Genomic DNA, 19,336 nt, shown 5'->3' with positions numbered 1-19,336 from the left:
ATTCCATTAAATTTTTTGGCACACAATTTGAAATTATATCTGCCGATGCCTTTATAAACAATTTATCAAACCAGCGTACTGACCGCAACGTCGGTAATACCAAAGCTGCAGGCATTATGCGACATCTATACGGTTGACATTTGTTGTTTTTGTAGAAGAGAAATTTTCGACCTCTTGTATTTTCATTCTCTCTGATAACAGTGGCATAAATTGTCATTCACAATAATGAAACTGTTCGAAATTATTCTCTGTAGTCCGACTGTCAAATGAGTGTTTCTCTCTCCAACTAATTGCGATTTTCTTTGTGTCATGTTTGACAATTTTATTTGTATTTATATCGGAGGTGCGTGCACATTATGTATGAGTTTATTGTAGTTTCAGTGTGTATTTTGTAATAAAATATTCTGCCCAGAGATACTTAATTAAATTAAAAAAATATTTAATTTTTTTTTGGACCAGATGCAATTAAACAGGACCAAAAAAGCAAAACTAAATAACCTCAGTGAATACACTTCGCATTGTGTGAGTTCAGTCTGAGAGTGTGCATGGATGACGGGTTTCAGTGTGTATTTTGTAATAAAATATTCTGCCCAGAGATACTTAATTAAATTAAAAAAATATTTAGGCAGTGTGACACCAAAAACAAGCCCAATGTTTCATTCAGGACAATAAAAATACTCCAAGAACCTTAGGACACGAAGGACATTAAAAAGTTCTCAATCGGACACATAGATGGCAGGCTTTTGATGAACTACATTTTTTTGTGAAGGCGTTAAGAGTTTTGTAGTCCGGCTTTTGATGAACTGCATTTTTTTGTGAAGGCGTTAAGAGTTTTGTAGTCCGGCTTTTGATGAACTGCATTTTTTTGTGAAGGCGTTAAGAGTTTTGTAGTCCGGCTTTTGATGAACTGCATTTTTTTGTGAAGGCGTTAAAATTGCATTTTTAACCAATCATCATATCATCAACCATCATCATATCATCAACCAATTAACAATTCCCACAAATTAATAAATTAATTCATACAAAATACAACATCATACAAATTACAACATCAAAACATCAAAACCAAACATATATGTATGTGAAGCAAAAAAAAAATCATTGCAAAAAAATTGAACAAATTGCTGCAATTGAAAAAACAATATCGAATAATAATAACGATATACTTGTTGGTGCATATATAGGAAGTGGAAATAAAGAAAGAAATTACAACAATCATTAAGTTAAATGCCTTAATACATCAATTTGCTTTACCCCTGTTTATCACCGATAAGGACTGATTATTGTTTCACTTTCCTGTTTTTTTTTGACAAATGCCATCAAATTCTCTAACTCGAAAGAGCCAATAGACTCCAAAGTAATTGTAATGTAGAAATAAACAAGTGAAAGTTTTGTGCAAAAGGAAAGAAACAAAAAAAAACAGTAATTTATTGCTAGGTGGTGATGGTAACCATATTTTTTGATTTTGTCGTGTTGTTTCTAGTTTTGCTCCACTAAGCACATTCATACAAGCAACAATAACAAATAGCCATTGTAATAAAAGCAACAGTAATAAAATTTATCCATATCTCTTCGTCATCATTTACCTATTTTTTTCCTTAGTGTATAAGCCAGTGAGTGTGAGTGTGTGCGTTTGCTTTGTTTTTGTTTTTTTTTTCCTAATTGAGATTACAACAATATCAAGTTAATTTACGTAATTTCTTATAAACATATCTACAACGCAGGTTTAGTCTCTGTCCTGCTATCGTTTATTTCTTTGTTGTTTTTTGTTTTTGATTGTTACCGAAAGGTGCTTCAACAATCGCACAAAATACAATCAGTGAGTGAGTGGTGATCTTTGTTGTTTTTATTGGTATTGGCGGCGCTCCAGTGAACGGAAGCCCCCCATCTAAACACAATCGCAATTTATGAGACAACAACAACAACAAATATTAAATTTATAGAAAATTACAGTGATTTCCCACGTTTTACGCGAAAATATCAAGTGCATGGAAACTTATTAAGAAACCGTAATAGAAAAAGCCCCCACATCAACAATTACGGCAAACGGAACAAAATCGTATTGGCGCCACAATTTTTTTAAAGCACATAACAAACCATATACAACGAGCAGCAATCAATTGAGACAATTCCACCATCATGGGTTTATTGATCTCAAAAATATGGAGTATGTTTGGAAACGAAGGTAAGTCTACATTCACTGCAATTAGTACACATTTCTAGTCATATAAGGTGTACTTGGTTTTGTAGCTGTTTGGCTCCCATTGCATTGTATATAGGGTCGTGGATTCAATCCCGGTTTAGACAAAACGCCAAACCGTTTTTCCCGTGGTGGTTTATATCTTCTCTTAGCAATGCTGGTGACATATGTATAAGTTTCTCTGAGTAGTTTCGCATTTGTTGTATGATCTTGATAAAAAACGAGAACCCTTTTTTAGGAAATTTAACATAGCATCGGTCAGCATTTATTAATAAGAGGAAGTCAATCGCCTATAGTGCCACAATCAGTTTTGCCAGAATATTTTTCTAGGTATTGACCCCAAATAAGGCCACTATCATTCCCAAAAATCTCCAATTTAAACCTAAATTCCCCATTAGAATTACCAATAAGTTTTTTACTTTTTTAGTTCTTTTTATGAAAAAAAAAAAAAACAGTATTATAAAAGCTCGTAATAAAATTGTAATATAATATAAAAGGATGACTTCGACCCAAGGATTCTTATCCGGAAAAAGGAACGAAGGACGACGTTAGTGTAAAACAAGTAAGTAAAGTCTAAATTCGGGCGGGGCCGACTATATTATACCCTTCACCCCTATGTAGGCCAAAATTTGTGTTACCATCTCAACTACTTCACATTTGCTGGAAGCTATATAAAGGAGACAATTTTTTTACTTCTACAAAATCTCTAGAATTAAAATTTAAATTGGCTAACACTATCCAGTTAATTGGAGGAAACTTCCACTGAAAATGGGTCTAAAATGTGTAACAGTCTACCATATTTCCCCAACTCTGGTGTACGTATATATGAGAGCTATATATAATCTGAACCGATTTTGACTAAATTTGACATGTATAGTTAGAATAATAATTCTGCTATCTATGCGAAATTTCACGTAAATGGGAGTATAACTTTGGCCCCCCTGGTCATATGAGTGCAAATCGGACGGAAGATATATATGGGAGCCATATCTAAATCTGAACCGATTTCAACCAAATTTGGCACAATTACCGATACTACTAAACGTACTCCTTGTGCGAAATTTGAAGCAAATCACGGCAAAACCCTGGATTTTGAGGCCATATAAGTTCAAATCGGACGAAAGATATATATGGGAGCTATATCTGAATTTGGTAAAGCATTGGTAGAATGTCAATTCTACCCTCTGTGCAAAATTTCACGAAGATCGGTAGAAAACTTTGGTCTCTGTGTTCATATGCGTCTATATCTAAATCTTTAACCTATTTGGCTGATATTTTGCAAGATTTTCGAGATTCATAAAATATTTGGATGTATGGTATTTCAAGAAAATCAGTTGATAAACACGCTAACTATGACCAAATCGGGGATAAATATATATGGCAGCTATATCTAAATTTGAACCGATTTTTTCCAAAACCAATAGCGATTGTCTCTGCCCCAAGAAACGGCCCTATGCCAAATTTGAGAACGATCGGACTTAAATTGCAAGCTGTAATTTGTGCACAAAATTACATATACAGACAGACGGACAGACAGACAGACAGACAGACGGACATCGCTAAATCGACTCAGAATTTAATTCTAAGCCGATCGGTACACTAAAAGATGGGTCTATGACCACTATTTCTTGGCGTTACATACAAATGCACAGTAGTGGCGAAGGGTATAAAAATAAGTTGACTTTCAAGGGTGTGAAGATAAATTCGCATTTTTATACCCACCACCATAGAATGGTGACGGGGGTATAATAAGTTTGTCATTCCGTTTGTAACGCATCGAAATATCGATTTCCGACTATATAAAGTATATATATTCTTGATCAGGGAGAAATTCTAAGACGATATAACGATGTCCGTCTGTCCGTCTGTCTGTCTGTCTGTCTGTCTGTTGTAATCACGCTACAGTCTTCAATAATGAAGCAATCGTGCTGAAATTTTGCACAAACTCGTCTTTTGTCTGCAGGCAGGTCAAGTTCGAAGATGGGCTATATCGGTCCAGGTTTTGATATAGTCCCCATATAAACCGACCTCCCGATTTGGGGTCTTGGGCTTATAGAAATAGTAGTTTTTATCCAATTTGCATGCAATTTGAAATCTAGAGGTATTTTATGCCCGTAAAGAGGTGTGCCAAAAATGGTGAGTATCGGTCCATGTTTTGGTATAGCCCCCATATAGACCGATCTCCCGATTTTAATTCTTGGGCTTATAGAAACCGCAGTTTTTATTCAATTTACCTGAAATTGGAAATCAAGAGGTATTGTAGGACCACAAATACGTGTGCCAAAAATTGTGGGTATCGGTCCATGTTTTGGTATGGTCCCCATATAAAACGACCTCCCGATTTGGGGTCTTGGGCTTATAGGAACCGTAGTTTTTATCAAATTTGTCTGAAATTGGAAACCTAGAGGTATTTTAGGGCCATAAAGAGGTGTGCCGAAAATGGTGAGTATCGGTCCATATTTTGGTATAGCCCCCATATAGACCGATTTCCCGAGTTTACTTCTTGGGCTTCTAGAATCCGAAGTTTTTATTCAATTTACCTGAAATTGGAAATCTAGAGGTATTGTAGGACCACAAATACGTGTGCCGAAAACTGTGAGTATCGGTCCATATTTTGGTATAGCCCCCTTATAGACCGATCTCCCGATTTTACTTCTTGGGCTTATAGAACCAGCAGTTTTTATTCAATTTATCTGAAATTGTAAATCTAGAGGTATTATAGGACCACAAATACGTGTGCTAAAAATTGTGTGTATCGGTATAGCCCCCATATAGACCCATATAGACCGGTATAGCCCCCATATAGACCGATCTCCCGATTTTACTTCTTGGGCTTATAGAAACCGCAGTATTTATTCAATTTACCTGAAATTGGGAATCTAGAGGTATTGTAGGACCACAAATACGTGTGCCAAAAATTGTGAGTGTCGGTTCATGTTTTGGTATGGTCCTCATATAAAACGACCTCCCGATTTGGGTCTTGGGTTTATAGAAACCGTAGTTTTTATCCAATTTGTCTGAAATTGGAAATCTAGAGGTATTTTAGGACCATAAAGAGGTGTGATGAAAATGGTGAGTATCGGCCCATATTTTGGTATATCCCCCATATAGACCGATTTCCCGATTTTACTTCTTGGGCTGCTAGAAACCGTAGTTTTTATCTGATTTGCCTGAAATTGTAAATATTCTGGTATTTTAGGCTCACAAAAACGTGCATCGGATTAAGTTTTTATCGGTCCATTTGGTAATGCCTCCATATAGACCGACTTCACTTCTTGAGGGTGTAGAAGGCGCACTGATCATGAAAATTGCTTGAAACTCAATGTAAAATTTCCAGATTTTACTTCTACAGATTTAAGATTTCAAATCAAGACGTTATTTTATAATTTTCTTGCACACTTACAAGAGATGTTAATGATTCCTCTAAAACTCAAACAAAAATGGTTCTTATAAATCCAGAATTTGATATAGTCCTCATAGTTGAAATCTTTAAAATTATCTTCGAGAAGTGTCCTCAAGTCCTCAAGCCCTCCTGAAATTTCAAAGGAAACCCTAATATTTGGTTCATGGTGGTGGGTATTTAAGATTCGGCCCGGCCGAACTTACCGCTGTATATACTTGTTTCTTATGCGCTTTACAGACTATCAGTTATTCCGGACGGAATGTCGGTGTTTGTAAAGAATCTTACAGTGTGTCGGATCGATACGACTTGTCGGCGATGACTAAATAATCGATAAATGTGTTGTCGATCCCATAAACATGCAGCAGTATCGATTATGCCTTCCGACTTAACTTATAATATATGGGATATGTTCGACACGACCACTGTCGTCCGGAATAACTGATAGTCTGTAAAGCGCACTAAAAAGAGGCGATTTTGTGGTCAAAACACCGTCAATTATTTAATATGTAAGAATACCAGGCATTCGTAGGGAGCCACCGTGGTGCAATGGTTAGCATGCCCGCCTTGCATACACAAGGTCGTGGGTTCGATTCCTGCTTCGACCGAACACCAAAAAGTTTTTCAGCGGTGGATTATCCCACCTCAATATTGCTGGTGACATTTCTGAGGGTTTCAAAGCTTCTCTAAGTGGTTTCACTGCAATGTGGAACGTCGTTCGGACTCGGCTATAAAAAGGAGGACCTCCTTTTTATAGCTTGTCATTGAGGTTAACATGGAATCGGGCAGCACTCAGTGATAAGAGAGAAGTTCACCACTATGGTATCACAATGGACTGAATAGTCTAAGTGAGCCTGAAACATCGGGCTACCACCTAATCTAACCTATGCATTCGTAGTTTTATATCGTAGAAAAATTGAGCTATAAGAGATAACTCTACAGCTGTATAAATCAGTCAGTATATCCTAAAGTAATGCACAGTATTTGAGATATAGCGTCGTCAGATATCCAATATCGGCCCCGATACCATTTTTATATAATATTGTAATGTCCGTTAGAGTAGTACATTGTAATTCGTTAAATTGGCCCAGTAAAGGCTTTGAATTGCTTAAATAAATGGAAATAAAAAAAAATCAATATCTTCGTGCGATAGTATGAATGTATGGTATGAATGTTCGGTACTGTAAAGTTTTTGTGCCAATCTGCAAGAGGAGAAAAGAAGTTACGGCTGGGTCTATATAGAGTGCCATAGGAATATTTCGCAAAAAGACAAAACTCATTCGAACTAAAGATTCTGATCTCCAAATTCCTATAAAATCCCCATCAAATCTCCAAGTCCCCAATATTTGAAAAAATCCCCGATACTGGTACCACCCATCATAATAGACTGAATAGTCAAAGTGGGCCAAAAATAATGGGCTGTCACTCTTTCTAACATATAAGGGTTTCCTTCTATATTTCGGGACAATCCTAGTTTTACAATCTGCCAACTGGCAGCTCCATCGTAAAGCTTGTCTCCTTTGAGGTTATAAGTACTCAGAAAATGTTGACATACGAGTGCTATTTGTGTTGTTTGCAATAGTAAAAACTGGACATGTCGCAATTGTACCACTAGAACTAGAACGCCGAACTGTCAGTTCTGAGTGCTACGAGTACACAACTATTTGTTGGTCACTTTTTTCCAAGAAATCAGGAAAGATTGAAGACCAAATATTTGAGGGTTGAAACACTGACCTGTGATTAACTTAACCTTTAACTCACAAGGTGAAAAATTTTAGCATACCGAAGACGTGATAATTATTTTTCGTTATTTTTTTTACTAAATTTTACATAATCTAATGGATTAATGTTGAAACTGGTGAATTTTTAAGCCTTTTAAAAACACAATTCGGAAAAATAAATAAAAAACCATTGATTTTTGTAAAAATGTCTATGTATACTATACTCATACTATATCATACGCTTGGACATAAACATGGCACAAATGTTGACAAATTCATCAAGTGTTGTCCTAAAGATATAATCAATTCCTTGGACTCGGTATATTTTAACTGTAAAAAGAGACAAATCTCTCAAATAACCGAGCAATTCAATATTCATCACATTTGGGTCAAAGTTTACCACGCAGGGACAAGTCAACTATACAACAGAATCTTTTGATGTTGTTTGATGTTGATGTTTCTATCAATTTGCAAATTCATTGTATCTGAGAGGGTTATTAAGGCATGTCCATCAAACTCTGAAATTTTCTAAATAATTGCCTATAATTGGGATATATTGTACACTACATTCGTAAAACATGTCTTAATCAATAAACTACAATGGAATACTCATTTTTCTATAACGTTTGTTATTGTATATTAACTATTGACGATTGGGTTATAAAATTTTTGTCAGTTAAACAAGTCACGTACATGTTAAAAATATATTTCCTATTATGATAATCATAATTAAATATTGTAGGTGTTCATTCTTTGTAAAATATTGTAAAATCTTTTATATCATATTTAAATTAATTAATTATTTACTTTGTGCACCCTTTATTTTGGATCTGTTTTTTTACAATCCTCAAGACAACAAAAGGCAACTGTAATTACATTTCACACAATCTATTCATTTTCTATCATCTCTATATTATAATTTGAGTTACTACAACAAGTAAATTATAGTCTCATCTATGCCTTATGTTTATCGCTGTTAATGTGTCACAAATTGAAAAAAAAAAAACAAGTATATACAGCAGTAAGTTCGGCCGGGCCGAATCTTAAATACCCACCACCATGAACCAAATATTAGGGTTTCCTTTGAAATTTCAGGAGGGCTTGAGGACTTGAGGACACAACCCGAAGATAAATTTAAAGATTTCACCTATGAGGACTATATCAGATTCTGGATTTATAAGAACCATTTTTGTTTGAGGTTTAGAGGAATCATTAACATCTCTTGTAAGTGTGCAAGAAAATTATAAAATAACGTCTTGATTTGAAATCTTAAATCTGTAGAAGTAAAATCTGGAAATTTTACATTGAGTTTCAAACAATTTTCATGATCAGTGGGCCTTCTACACCCTCAAGAAGTGAAGTCGGTCTATATGGAGGCATTACCAAATGGACCGATAAAAACTTAATCCGATACACGTTTTTGTGAGCCTAAAATACCAGAATATTTACAATTTCAGGCATATCAGATAAAAACTACGGTTCCTAGAAACCCAAGGAGTTAAATCGGGAGATCGTTCTTATGGGGGCTATACTAAAATATGGACCGATACGCACCATTTTCGGCACACCTCTTTGTGACCCGAAAATACCTCTAGATTTCCAATTTCAGGCAAATAGGATAAAAACTTCGGATTCTAGAAGCCCAAGAAGTAAAATTGGGAAATCGGTCTATATGGGGGCTATACGAAAATATGGATCGATACTCACCATTTTCGGCACACCTCTTTATGGTCCTAAAATACCTCTAGATTTCCAATTTCAGACAAATTGGATAAAAACTACGGTTTCTATAAGCCCAAGACCCCAAATCGGGAGATCGGTCTATATGGGGGCTATCCCAAAATATGGACCGATACTTACAATTTTTGGCACACGTATTTGTGGTCCTACAATACCTCTAGATTTCCAATTTCAGGTAAATTGAATAAAAACTGCGGTTTCTATAAGCCCAAGAAGAAAAATCGGGAGATCGGTCTATATGGGGGCTATACCAAAATATGGACCGATACTCACAATTTTTGGCACACATATTTGTGGTCCTACAATACCTCTAGATTTCCAATTTCAGATAAATTGAATAAAAACTGCGGTTTCTATAAGCCCAAGAAGTAAAATCGGGAGATCGGTCTATATGGGGGCTATACCAAAATATGGACCGATACTCACAATTTTTGGCACACGTATTTGTGGTCCTACAATACCTCTAGATTTCCAATTTCAGGTAAATTGAATAAAAACTTCGTTTTCTATAAGCCCAAGAAATAAAATCGGGAGATCGGTCTATATGGGGGCTATACCAAAACGTGGACCGATACTCACCATTTTTGGCACATCTCTTTATGGTCATAAAATTCCTCCAGATTTCAAATTTCAGGCAAATTGGATAAAAACTACGATTTCTATAAGCCCAAGACCCCAAATCGGGAGGTCGGTTTATATGGGGACTATATCAAAACCTGGACCGATATAGCCCATCTTCGAACTTGACCTGCCTGCAGACAAAAGACGAGCTTGTGCAAAATTTCAGCACGATTGCTTCATTATTGAAGTCTGTAGCGTGATTACAACAGACAGACAGACAGACAGACGGACAGACGGACATCGTTATATCGTCTTAGAATTTCTCCCTGATCAAGAATATATATACTTTATATAGTCGGAAATCGATATTTCGATGCGTTACAAACGGAATGACAAACTTATTATACCCCCGTCACCATTCTATGGTGGTGGGTATAAAAATAGAATGATATGCTCATTTCGCTGTCGTCTTTTTTTTCAGAACAATAAATAATACATGAGTCACTTGATTAAAATTGTATGGGACGAGTTTGGATATTACAATATGGAATAATTGAATATCCTTCAGTGAATGTTTAAATAAATTTTTCATAATGAGACCTAGACCATGAATATAAGGGTTCATTGATGTGCATATTGAATTATTAATGCGGATACGTAAAGACCATTCTAATGTCATTCACCGATTTAGCTACGGTAAATATTTTCCAGTGAAAATTTTATTTATGATGGATGCGCCATAAGAAGAAAAAAAAATACAATTGTAGCCGCAGACAACAAAACAAAGGTCAATGGAAAAGTTTCAACGTTTATTGAACTTCTCTGGTGAACATAAACAATTTGTATGCTTCGAAGCTTAAATTTACTCATTGCCGAGGGTCTTAAAGATTGTTAAAACATTTCCATTAGTCTAGCAGTATTTTTTCACTATAAATTAACCGAATTGTTTCATTATTTTTAAAATATTAAAGTTAAATACAAATTCTTTTGAAACAATTTCAACGGATCATTTTTAATATTGAAACTTCATTCCCAGCAAAAACTAGGTAACCACATCTCATTACAATTGACATTACCAGGAGTAAAGCTGTCATTACACGTTGCATTACATTGCGGCGAGTTATAATGACTAACTTATAATGACAAAAAAAAAATACTTCTCGGTAATTTTCGAATTGTTATTCTCAAAATTTTTGGCAGTTGTAGTTAATATAATTATTCATATAATCGAGCACTTACATAAAAAATTAAAAAGAATATGTAAGTAACGGTAATTCTGAAGATTTTTCCGTTAAGAATTTTTTATCACAAATATTTCATAATAACTTTGTTTAATGACATTATCATATTATGTTTTAAATAAATGCTTTCTTATACCTCATTGACATTACACTTCCAAAATGCGCTTAAACTAAATTTCAAATGCCATTTGCCTTATAAAAAGAGACTTAAAATCCACTTTCGAACCTTATGTGAATTGGCTATTGGATATATTATAATCCCCCGTGTTCCGATATTCGGAATCGCAAATCGCAAGAATTTAGTTTTCTTGTAACGCAAAAATGGATATACTATCGAACTCCAATACAATTTTAGTTTGAACTTCTCATTAAAGAGAACTTTATTAACAAGATTTAAGTTTTTAAGTTTCAGGGTTAAGAAATTATGGCCAAACTAAAATTTTGCCATTTGCGATTCCGAATTTCGGAACATGGGGGAATGTAATTCACCAATCCAACTCCCTTAAACAACCTACATTTATTTCTATTTTAAGTGTGAAATTAATTTGCGTGTAATCTTATTTAGATTATTTATTAGAGTTTTTGTTTATTTATACAATATTCGTTTCTATTCAAGTAGTTCTCCTATTACAGTATCACTCGCCATATTTTGATCCATTGTAATTGGCGATAGAAATCAATATTTTCGAGATTTGGTTGCCTGAGACAATAAGTGGCTATTTTGCAAGCTTTGGTGTATCTACGAATAAGTCATTACATATTAGGTGATTATATGCTTTAAATGCACTACTTATTTTATGGCCGAAAGTATGCATGGGGAGAAGTACTTTCCTCCTAGGACATGCGTATGTAAATGTAATCCGAAGCGATGCCAATTAATAAGTGGTTATTAATTTTTAAAGAGGCTTACCTACAAGATTACCGGGTAATGAGAGTTTTTGCTGGGATTCATATTCTCCCTTGCCTATTACCGATCCTACCCATCCAATATACGGTGTCCCCATATGCGAGTTTATAATGCTCACACAAAAACATATCACCAAAATATTTTCAATTAAAAAGTTAATTGAACCCAGCAAAAAAATTTGGAAGTTCTTCTAAAGGCATAACTTTAAAAGCACTTCCAAAAATGTCCTCCCAAAGATGTTGTTTATTTTAACTACAAAGGAAGTTCTTTTAATTAAATTTTTTATAACTCGCTTTTTTCATATTTCTAATGGGTAATTTTAACTTTTTCAAATATATTAAAAACAGAGTAAGAATTAATAAAATGGGACAAATTATTAAAATTTTGTCGATAAAAGTTCTAAATCCATTCTAGAAAAATTGTGAATTTTTGAAATTATTTGAGAACAAACGTTTCAAACAAGCGTTAGAATGCATTAAAAATTATAAAAATTTATAAAAAATTATTTATTTGGCAAAATATCACAAAATTTTTTGATTAACATCCAAAACACGGAATTCGAATTACACTTTAAGAAGTGATGCAAATTCAATGCAACGGCTGTTGAAATGGTGGATATCCGTCCTATGACAAGCCCATATTAAATTCATCGCTTCTGCGCCAAATTTGCACCTCGCTGGCGACGCTTTTTTGCTGGGAAGTTAAAAACGCATCAATTAAAAAATTAACTGATACAATTATATTTTTAGCGAAATTACATTTCAAAGTCATTTAAGAAAATGATTGAACATTTTTACGTTTTTAATTAAATTACTTCCCTACGGAAATTTGGTGCAAAATTGCCTCTGACGGGGACCTATCACAAGACTGTTACCGATGCTACAGTCTATTGCATTTTTTAAAGTGACTGGACTATTTCATACGTTTTGATCAGAATTGGGACACTAGGGACTATTCCTAAACTGGTCCTGGGTTTGATTCATTTCCCCAAGGGTTATTATCCAAACTAAAATTTTAAATAAACTAAAAAATATTTCCATTTAAAAATATAATTTAAAATTTTACTCGGAAATAATATCATCAAATTTTAAGTCAAATCCATAGCAAACCACAACTATAATATATCTTATGAATACATATAAACTTACAAGACGATTATTTCATCTAAAGGTATATCAAAATATTCCCCATTGAGACCTATACATTTTTGCATCCATTTGAACCAATTGTCGTTGCACTTTTGCCACTCTGATTGAGATATCTCGTTCCACAAATTTGAATTTTGCTTAGCCGAGACACAAACCACGAATTTAATTCGCGAATTTATCTTCACACCCTTAAACAGGCATTCTGGACGCATCAATCGCTTCAGGTGTCGAAAAACGTTGATCTCTCATTTTTTACGTACGAAAATAAAAAGAAGTCATTTGATTCCAATTCAGGTCTATGCGGTGGATGACCCATCAAAACGATGTTTTGAGAGCTCAAAAATGCAGTTGTTTGAGCCAATGTGTGAGACTTTGCATTGTGTTGTTAAAGAGTCATCCGTCTTCGGCGGTTGTTGTTTTTGATTTCTTGGAAGACAGCTGGCAAACAAATCGTTGTGTTCCACTCAGAGTTGACTGTTCTGCATGGTTCTAGTGGTACAACTTGTGTTGAACTTTTGTTGGATTTGGCTCATCTTGAAACACCTAAAAAGACGACCGCCGTTTACTTTCGAGCGTAAATCCACTGATACCCGCAAATCCGCGATGCATCACCTGTTACGATGTCATAGACGTGTTTTGAAGAACCGCGATCGTATTGTTTGTGAACAACCCTTTTTTATATGTTTACTTCCAATTAATTTCGTGAGAGAAGCAGAAATTGTTTTCGTTTCAGACAGGTAGACTGGTAAACGGACAGTTTGCGGATCCCAATCCATGGAATTAATTAGATTAGAAGTTCAATGGATCTTAACCCTATTAAATTTCCTCGAAATCTTAAATCTGATACAAAATTCTGTATTACGCTTAAAGTGGTCTGTAAAAAGGAAGCTCAAATATATAAGTTAATTATTACATCTTATATATTGTTTTAATTAATATTTTTCTTTTTTCTAGAAAACTTGTCAAAGTTAATTTTTATTTAACATAATAATCCTCAATCAAATCGCATTATTTTCTATATCTTCTATATCCAATCCAATTAATAAAAAAACGTTAACTTTTATGACTATTAAGTCACTCAATTTTGCACTGCTGACAATTCTCTGTTAACAACAATACCATGATATAATAATAACAAGGTCATAACAAAGGGAAACTGCCATTCATATAAAATCAGACCAAAAAATTGTGGCAAAACTAAGGCACACTCAGCAACTAACTACAACACAAATAAAACAATACGTTAGTTGTTTAAACGTTGGAATGTTAGAGACCAGGCCAGACCTGTTGTTAGATTTTTTTTTTATTATTATAGCAAGCTCTATAGCATTAACAATCTTCAACGAGCGTACGTCACCAACGTTAAAACGGTATACGAGTATTGTTTCCATTCATTACAATTGAATATCGTAAAAAATGTGATAATTGTTACGGCAAATTGATTTGTAAAATGTTTATGCTATTTGACATATGTGAAAAAAGCTGGCTTCAATTTTTTCGCTTGAAAATGTTAGGGATTGAAATATTTATTCTGTAGTCTACATTTATTGACATTACCAGTTCGTATTATTTTCAAATGTTTGTTTTCTTTATCTTAACAAGACGATTTAATCAAGGTTTCCCAACAAATTTCGGATTTTCCAATATTGAGAAAAAATACGACATTTTGAGATAAAATACACTACGCAACTAAAAAGTATTAAAAAGTTGCCAGTTTAATTTATATGAAAAAAAGAGGAACGCAGAAAAGGTTAATTCTCCCATATTACCTACCATAGTTTATAGTAAAAAATGTGTGAGGTTTTGAGAAGTACCAATTGATGCAATATACAAAAGTTCGTAATCGAATTTTTGTGATAAATGTTGAAAGTCGACATATAATCTTCAACTTTGACATTTGATTTTTTTTTTTGAGAATCATATCGAATTAATCGACTTTTTAATTGACGTTTTAATGAATTTGAATTCCTCCTCGTAAATTCACATACCCTATATTCATTTCTCAAACTACCAAACTTCACTATTCCTCTTCCCCAACCAGGCATCGAAAAATAAGTATAAATTTAATCATCTCCCAATTACAAGTAAATCGTAGAAGGTTAAATTTTGCTCTATTTATTTTAAAGAAAATCTACTAAGAAAAACTTTCCTCCATATACCCAAAACTGAAGTACACCATATTGATTTCATAACCAACCCCTACGGCCTTCGTAAATTTCAAGTCAACTTGAGAATTCTAGTTTTCAGTTTTAGAGGAGGTCTTCCTCCCCGTCCAAATATCGAAAAGTGATATAGCGTATATTTTATAGACGTCCCAGAAAATCTCAAGCAAATTATAAGCCAAATTTTTAAACAGCAGGCAAGGGGAGGCCCCTCTTCTCTTCCGAATATAACAAAATCAGATATCCATTACAACAATATAACCTACCCCACATCCTCTGTACATTTCAAGTAAATTGGAAAAGTGTATTTGTTTCACGGTATGTCCGTAAAATTTCAACGAGGGGGGAGGCCCCCTCCAAATATCGAAAAATAAAGTAGCTGTTGTTTGCCTAGACGCCCCTACAACCTTCCCTGAAATTTTCAAGCAAATCGGATAATATTGTTCCAATTTTCAAAAAGTCGGGCAAGGGAGAGGAGGACCCCTTCAATAGCAACTGTGAAGAATTCAAAATATAAAATGCGCTGTATGCAAAAAAAAAGATTTTCCGTTGAAACTTTTCTTGAACATTCTTTGATATAAACTTCACAGAGCCCGAGACCTTTCCAACGAATGCAAACCCGTGAAAATCGGTTCATGCGTTCTGGAGTTGCATCAGAGATGGCGCTGTTATAAAAAAATATTTCCCGCCTTTCCGTTGAAACTTTTCTTGAATTTTCTTTGCTATAAACCTTACGTAGCCCGATATCTTTACAACGAATGCAAAACCGTGGAAATAGGTTAGTGCGTTCTGGAGATATTGCGTCAGGAAGGAAAACCCGACTTATTTTTATACCCTGCGCCACACTGTGGAACAGGTGGAGACAAGATAGACACATGGTGTCTTTGGCAATAATGCTCAGGGTGGGTCCCTGAGTCGATATAACCATGTCCGTCTGTCCGTCCGTCCGTCTGTCTGTGAACACATTTTTGTGATCAAAGTCTAGGTCGCAATTTAATTCCAATCGCCTTCAAATTTGGCACATGTTCCTAATTTGGGTCAGAATAGAACCCTATTGATTTTGGAAGAAATCGGTTCAGATTTAGATATAGCTCCCATATATATCTTTCGCCCGATATGATATAATATGGACCCAGCAGCCAGAGTTTTATACCGATTTGCTTCAAATTTTGTACAAACATAACACTTAGTCGTATAGTCAAGTGTGCAAAATTTGATTGAAATCGGTTCACATTTAGATATAGCTCCCATATATATCTTTCGCCCGATATGGACTTATATGGGCCCAGAAGCCACAGTTTTGGCCGAATTTGGGTGAAATTTTGCAGTAGGAGTACAATTAGTAGTATAGTCAAGTGTGCAAAATTTGATTGAAATCGGTTCAGATTTAGATATAGCTCCCATATATATCTTTCGCCCGATATGGACTAATATGGTCCTAAAAGCCAGAGTTTTGGCCCAATTTGGTTGAAATTTTGCACAGGGAGTATACTTAGCATTGTAGCTATGCGTGCCAAATTTGGTTGAAATCGATTCAGATTTAGATATAGCTCCCGTATATATCTATCTCCCGATATGAACTAATATGGACCCAGAAGCCAGAGTTTTATTCCGATTAGCTTGAAATTTTGCACAAGGAGTACAATTGGTAGTATAGTCATGTGTGCCAAATTTGATTGAAGTCGGTTCAGATTTAGATATAGCTTCCATAAATATTTTTCGCCCGATATGGACTTATATGGCCCCAGAAGCCAGAGTTTTGGCCCAATTTGGTTGAAATTTTGCACTAGGAGTACAATTAGTAATATAGTCATGTGTGCCAAATTTGATTGAAATCGGTTCAGATTTAGATATAGCTCCTATATATATGTTTTTCTGATTTCGACAAAAATGGTCAAAATACCAACATTTTCCTTGTTAAATCGCCACTGCTTAGTCGAAAAGTTGTAAAAATGACTCCAATTTTCCTCAACTTCTAATACATATATATCGAGCGATAAATCATAAATAAACTTTTGCGAAGTTTCCTTAAAATTGCTTCAGATTTAAATGTTTCCCATATTTTTTTTACTAAAATTGTGTTCCACCCTAGTGCATTAGCCAACTTAAATTTTGAGTCTACAGATTTTGTAAAAGTCTATCAAATTCTGTCCAAATCGAGTGATATTTAAATGTATGTATTTGGGACAAATCTTTATATATAGCCCCAACACATTTGACTGATGTGATATGGTATCGAAAATTTAGATCTACACAGTGGTGCAGCGTATAATATAGTCGGCCCCGCCCGACTTTAGACTTTCCTTACTTGTTATATATTAGAAAGAAAGACTAGATTTCCAGACTTTTATTTAATGAAGAAATTCCATTATATTTTATTTTATAATTAATTTTTCAATCAGTCTATCGAAAACAATTGATACTTGTTTATATTTTAAAAACAAGAACGGACATTATTTTAGAGAAACTTGTGTAACAATTCCATAAAATGCGCAATATGCATGACACCTTTAAAGTAATAGCCTCTTAAAAATATTTTTTTGCAAAAATTATGTTGAATAATTGACAAAGTTTAAGAAAAATTAAGATTTTTTATGTCATCCATTTTTAAATAATAATGAAGTTTATTCGTTTTCGTTTCAGCAGTTTCTATCGTTGTACGTCATAACCCAAAACAAATGGTATTAGGCAGCAAGTCTCTCAATATGGAAACAATATTTACCCATTGTCATTTGCCACAATAATACGATCGTGAGCTAATGCTTTGGAATTGCTGTTGTTGGGAATACATTTTAACAATAAATTCTAAAACAAGTTTCAAATAAAAAAACTGTCTAATTAAATATCAAATTCTACTTGCGGATATATGGTTCTTTCACCTGTGCAAATAGGTTGTACTATAAGAAAACATTGTGTAAAGATCAATACATGGCGTCGCCATAGTAAAGATGCAAAAATTTTTCAAAAACTGAGCCTATAACGAGATTTTCGGAATTTTAACAATTTTAAATACAAACCAATTGTCAAAGTCGTTAATATTTTCCAAAAAAATTGTACTAGTGTAGCACTTTTTATTAGAATCGACAAAGCCATAATTATACTTTTTGCAATATTAAAATTTGGCGAATTGAATTTTCATGTTATCCAAATGGAAGCCACCGTGGTACAATGGTTAACATGCCCGCCTTGCATATACAAGGTCGTGGGTTCGATTCCGAAACCCAAAAAGTTTTTTCATTGGTGGATTATCCCACCTAAGTAATGCTGGTGACATTTCTGAGGGTTTTAAAGCTTCTCTAAGTGATTTTACTGCAATGTGGAACGCCGTTCGGACTCGGCTATGAAAAGGAGGTCCCTTGTCATTGAGCTTAACATGGAATCGGGCAGCACTCAGTGATAAGAGAGAAGTTCACCAATGTGGTATCACAATGGACTGAATAGTCTAAGTGAGCCGGATATAACGGGCTGCCACCTAACCTAACCGACTTGGTAACCAACATTTTAAAAATGCTTTTGCAATTTCCAAGACTTTATAGTTTTATTACATTTCTAACTTCTTGGCTTTTCAATTACCTTACGGGCTACAATTCAAAACACTTACCAACAGATGGAAAAGTCGTGAACCGTAAAAATATCTATAATGGTATTAGCCAAAATCAGACTTGCCAAAATTGAAAATAAATCCATACTTAAACGTCATCTTTCAAAATTTTTAACATTGATAGTACAAATTTTAATATAAGCTAGGTCGAATAATAGAATATCCAATAGAAGTCTTGCAAAAATTTTAAAGTGTAACGGCCATTCACATGTAGGACCGTTAGGTTTTAACTGCGAATTTGAGGAAAGTAAATTACAAATTGAGAGATGACAATATATGTCCATATCACGATTTAAAAATGGGGTTAATCTAGAGAACATGTTTTTTTCTTTAAATTTAGGTAACATGGCAATATTTAAAAATGTCACTGCATAGAAACCTTAATTCAGAACTGGGTCGTATCTTAATTGGGTGCAGTGGCTAACTCCACATAAAATGTCTACCGTGACGCCAAAGAGATTTTTAAAAATTCTAACTCCAATATTTTCATCAAAGTACGGAATTAATTTAATGATTTGTGAATAAAAAATTGTTTTTTTTGTCTGTTTTTGATTTTGCTCAGACTAATTTCAGTACAATGTAAGGTATTAAAGATCCAAAGCTTTGGAACTTTGTTAAAACAAAATACCACTTGCGTTGCAACTGCACTAGAGTT

The 19,336-nt window shown here is 34.3% G+C and overlaps 1 protein-coding gene across 6 annotated transcripts in view; it reads left to right on the top strand.

Moving 5' to 3' along the window:
• The first annotated feature begins 391 nt into the window (after positions 1–391).
• Arl5 (ADP-ribosylation factor-like 5) overlaps positions 392–19,336 on the top strand; it is a 41,015-nt gene continuing 22,070 nt past the window's right edge. The window contains exons 1-2 of one of the 6 annotated variants that reach the window (XM_075298885.1): positions 392–522; positions 1,954–2,185. In XM_075298885.1, coding sequence (XP_075155000.1) covers positions 2,140–2,185 — 46 coding nt within the window. In that variant the 5' untranslated portion in view covers positions 392–522; positions 1,954–2,139. The other 5 variants (XM_075298886.1, XM_075298884.1, XM_075298883.1 and 2 more) reach the window with 5 other exon arrangements.

The sequence above is a fragment of the Haematobia irritans genome, chromosome 3 (assembly GCF_050003625.1).
Source record: "Haematobia irritans isolate KBUSLIRL chromosome 3, ASM5000362v1, whole genome shotgun sequence".
Classification (NCBI taxonomy): domain Eukaryota; kingdom Metazoa; phylum Arthropoda; class Insecta; order Diptera; family Muscidae; genus Haematobia; species Haematobia irritans.
The sequence above is the reverse complement of the archived record's forward strand: the minus strand, read 5'-3'. Positions and strand labels throughout refer to the sequence as shown.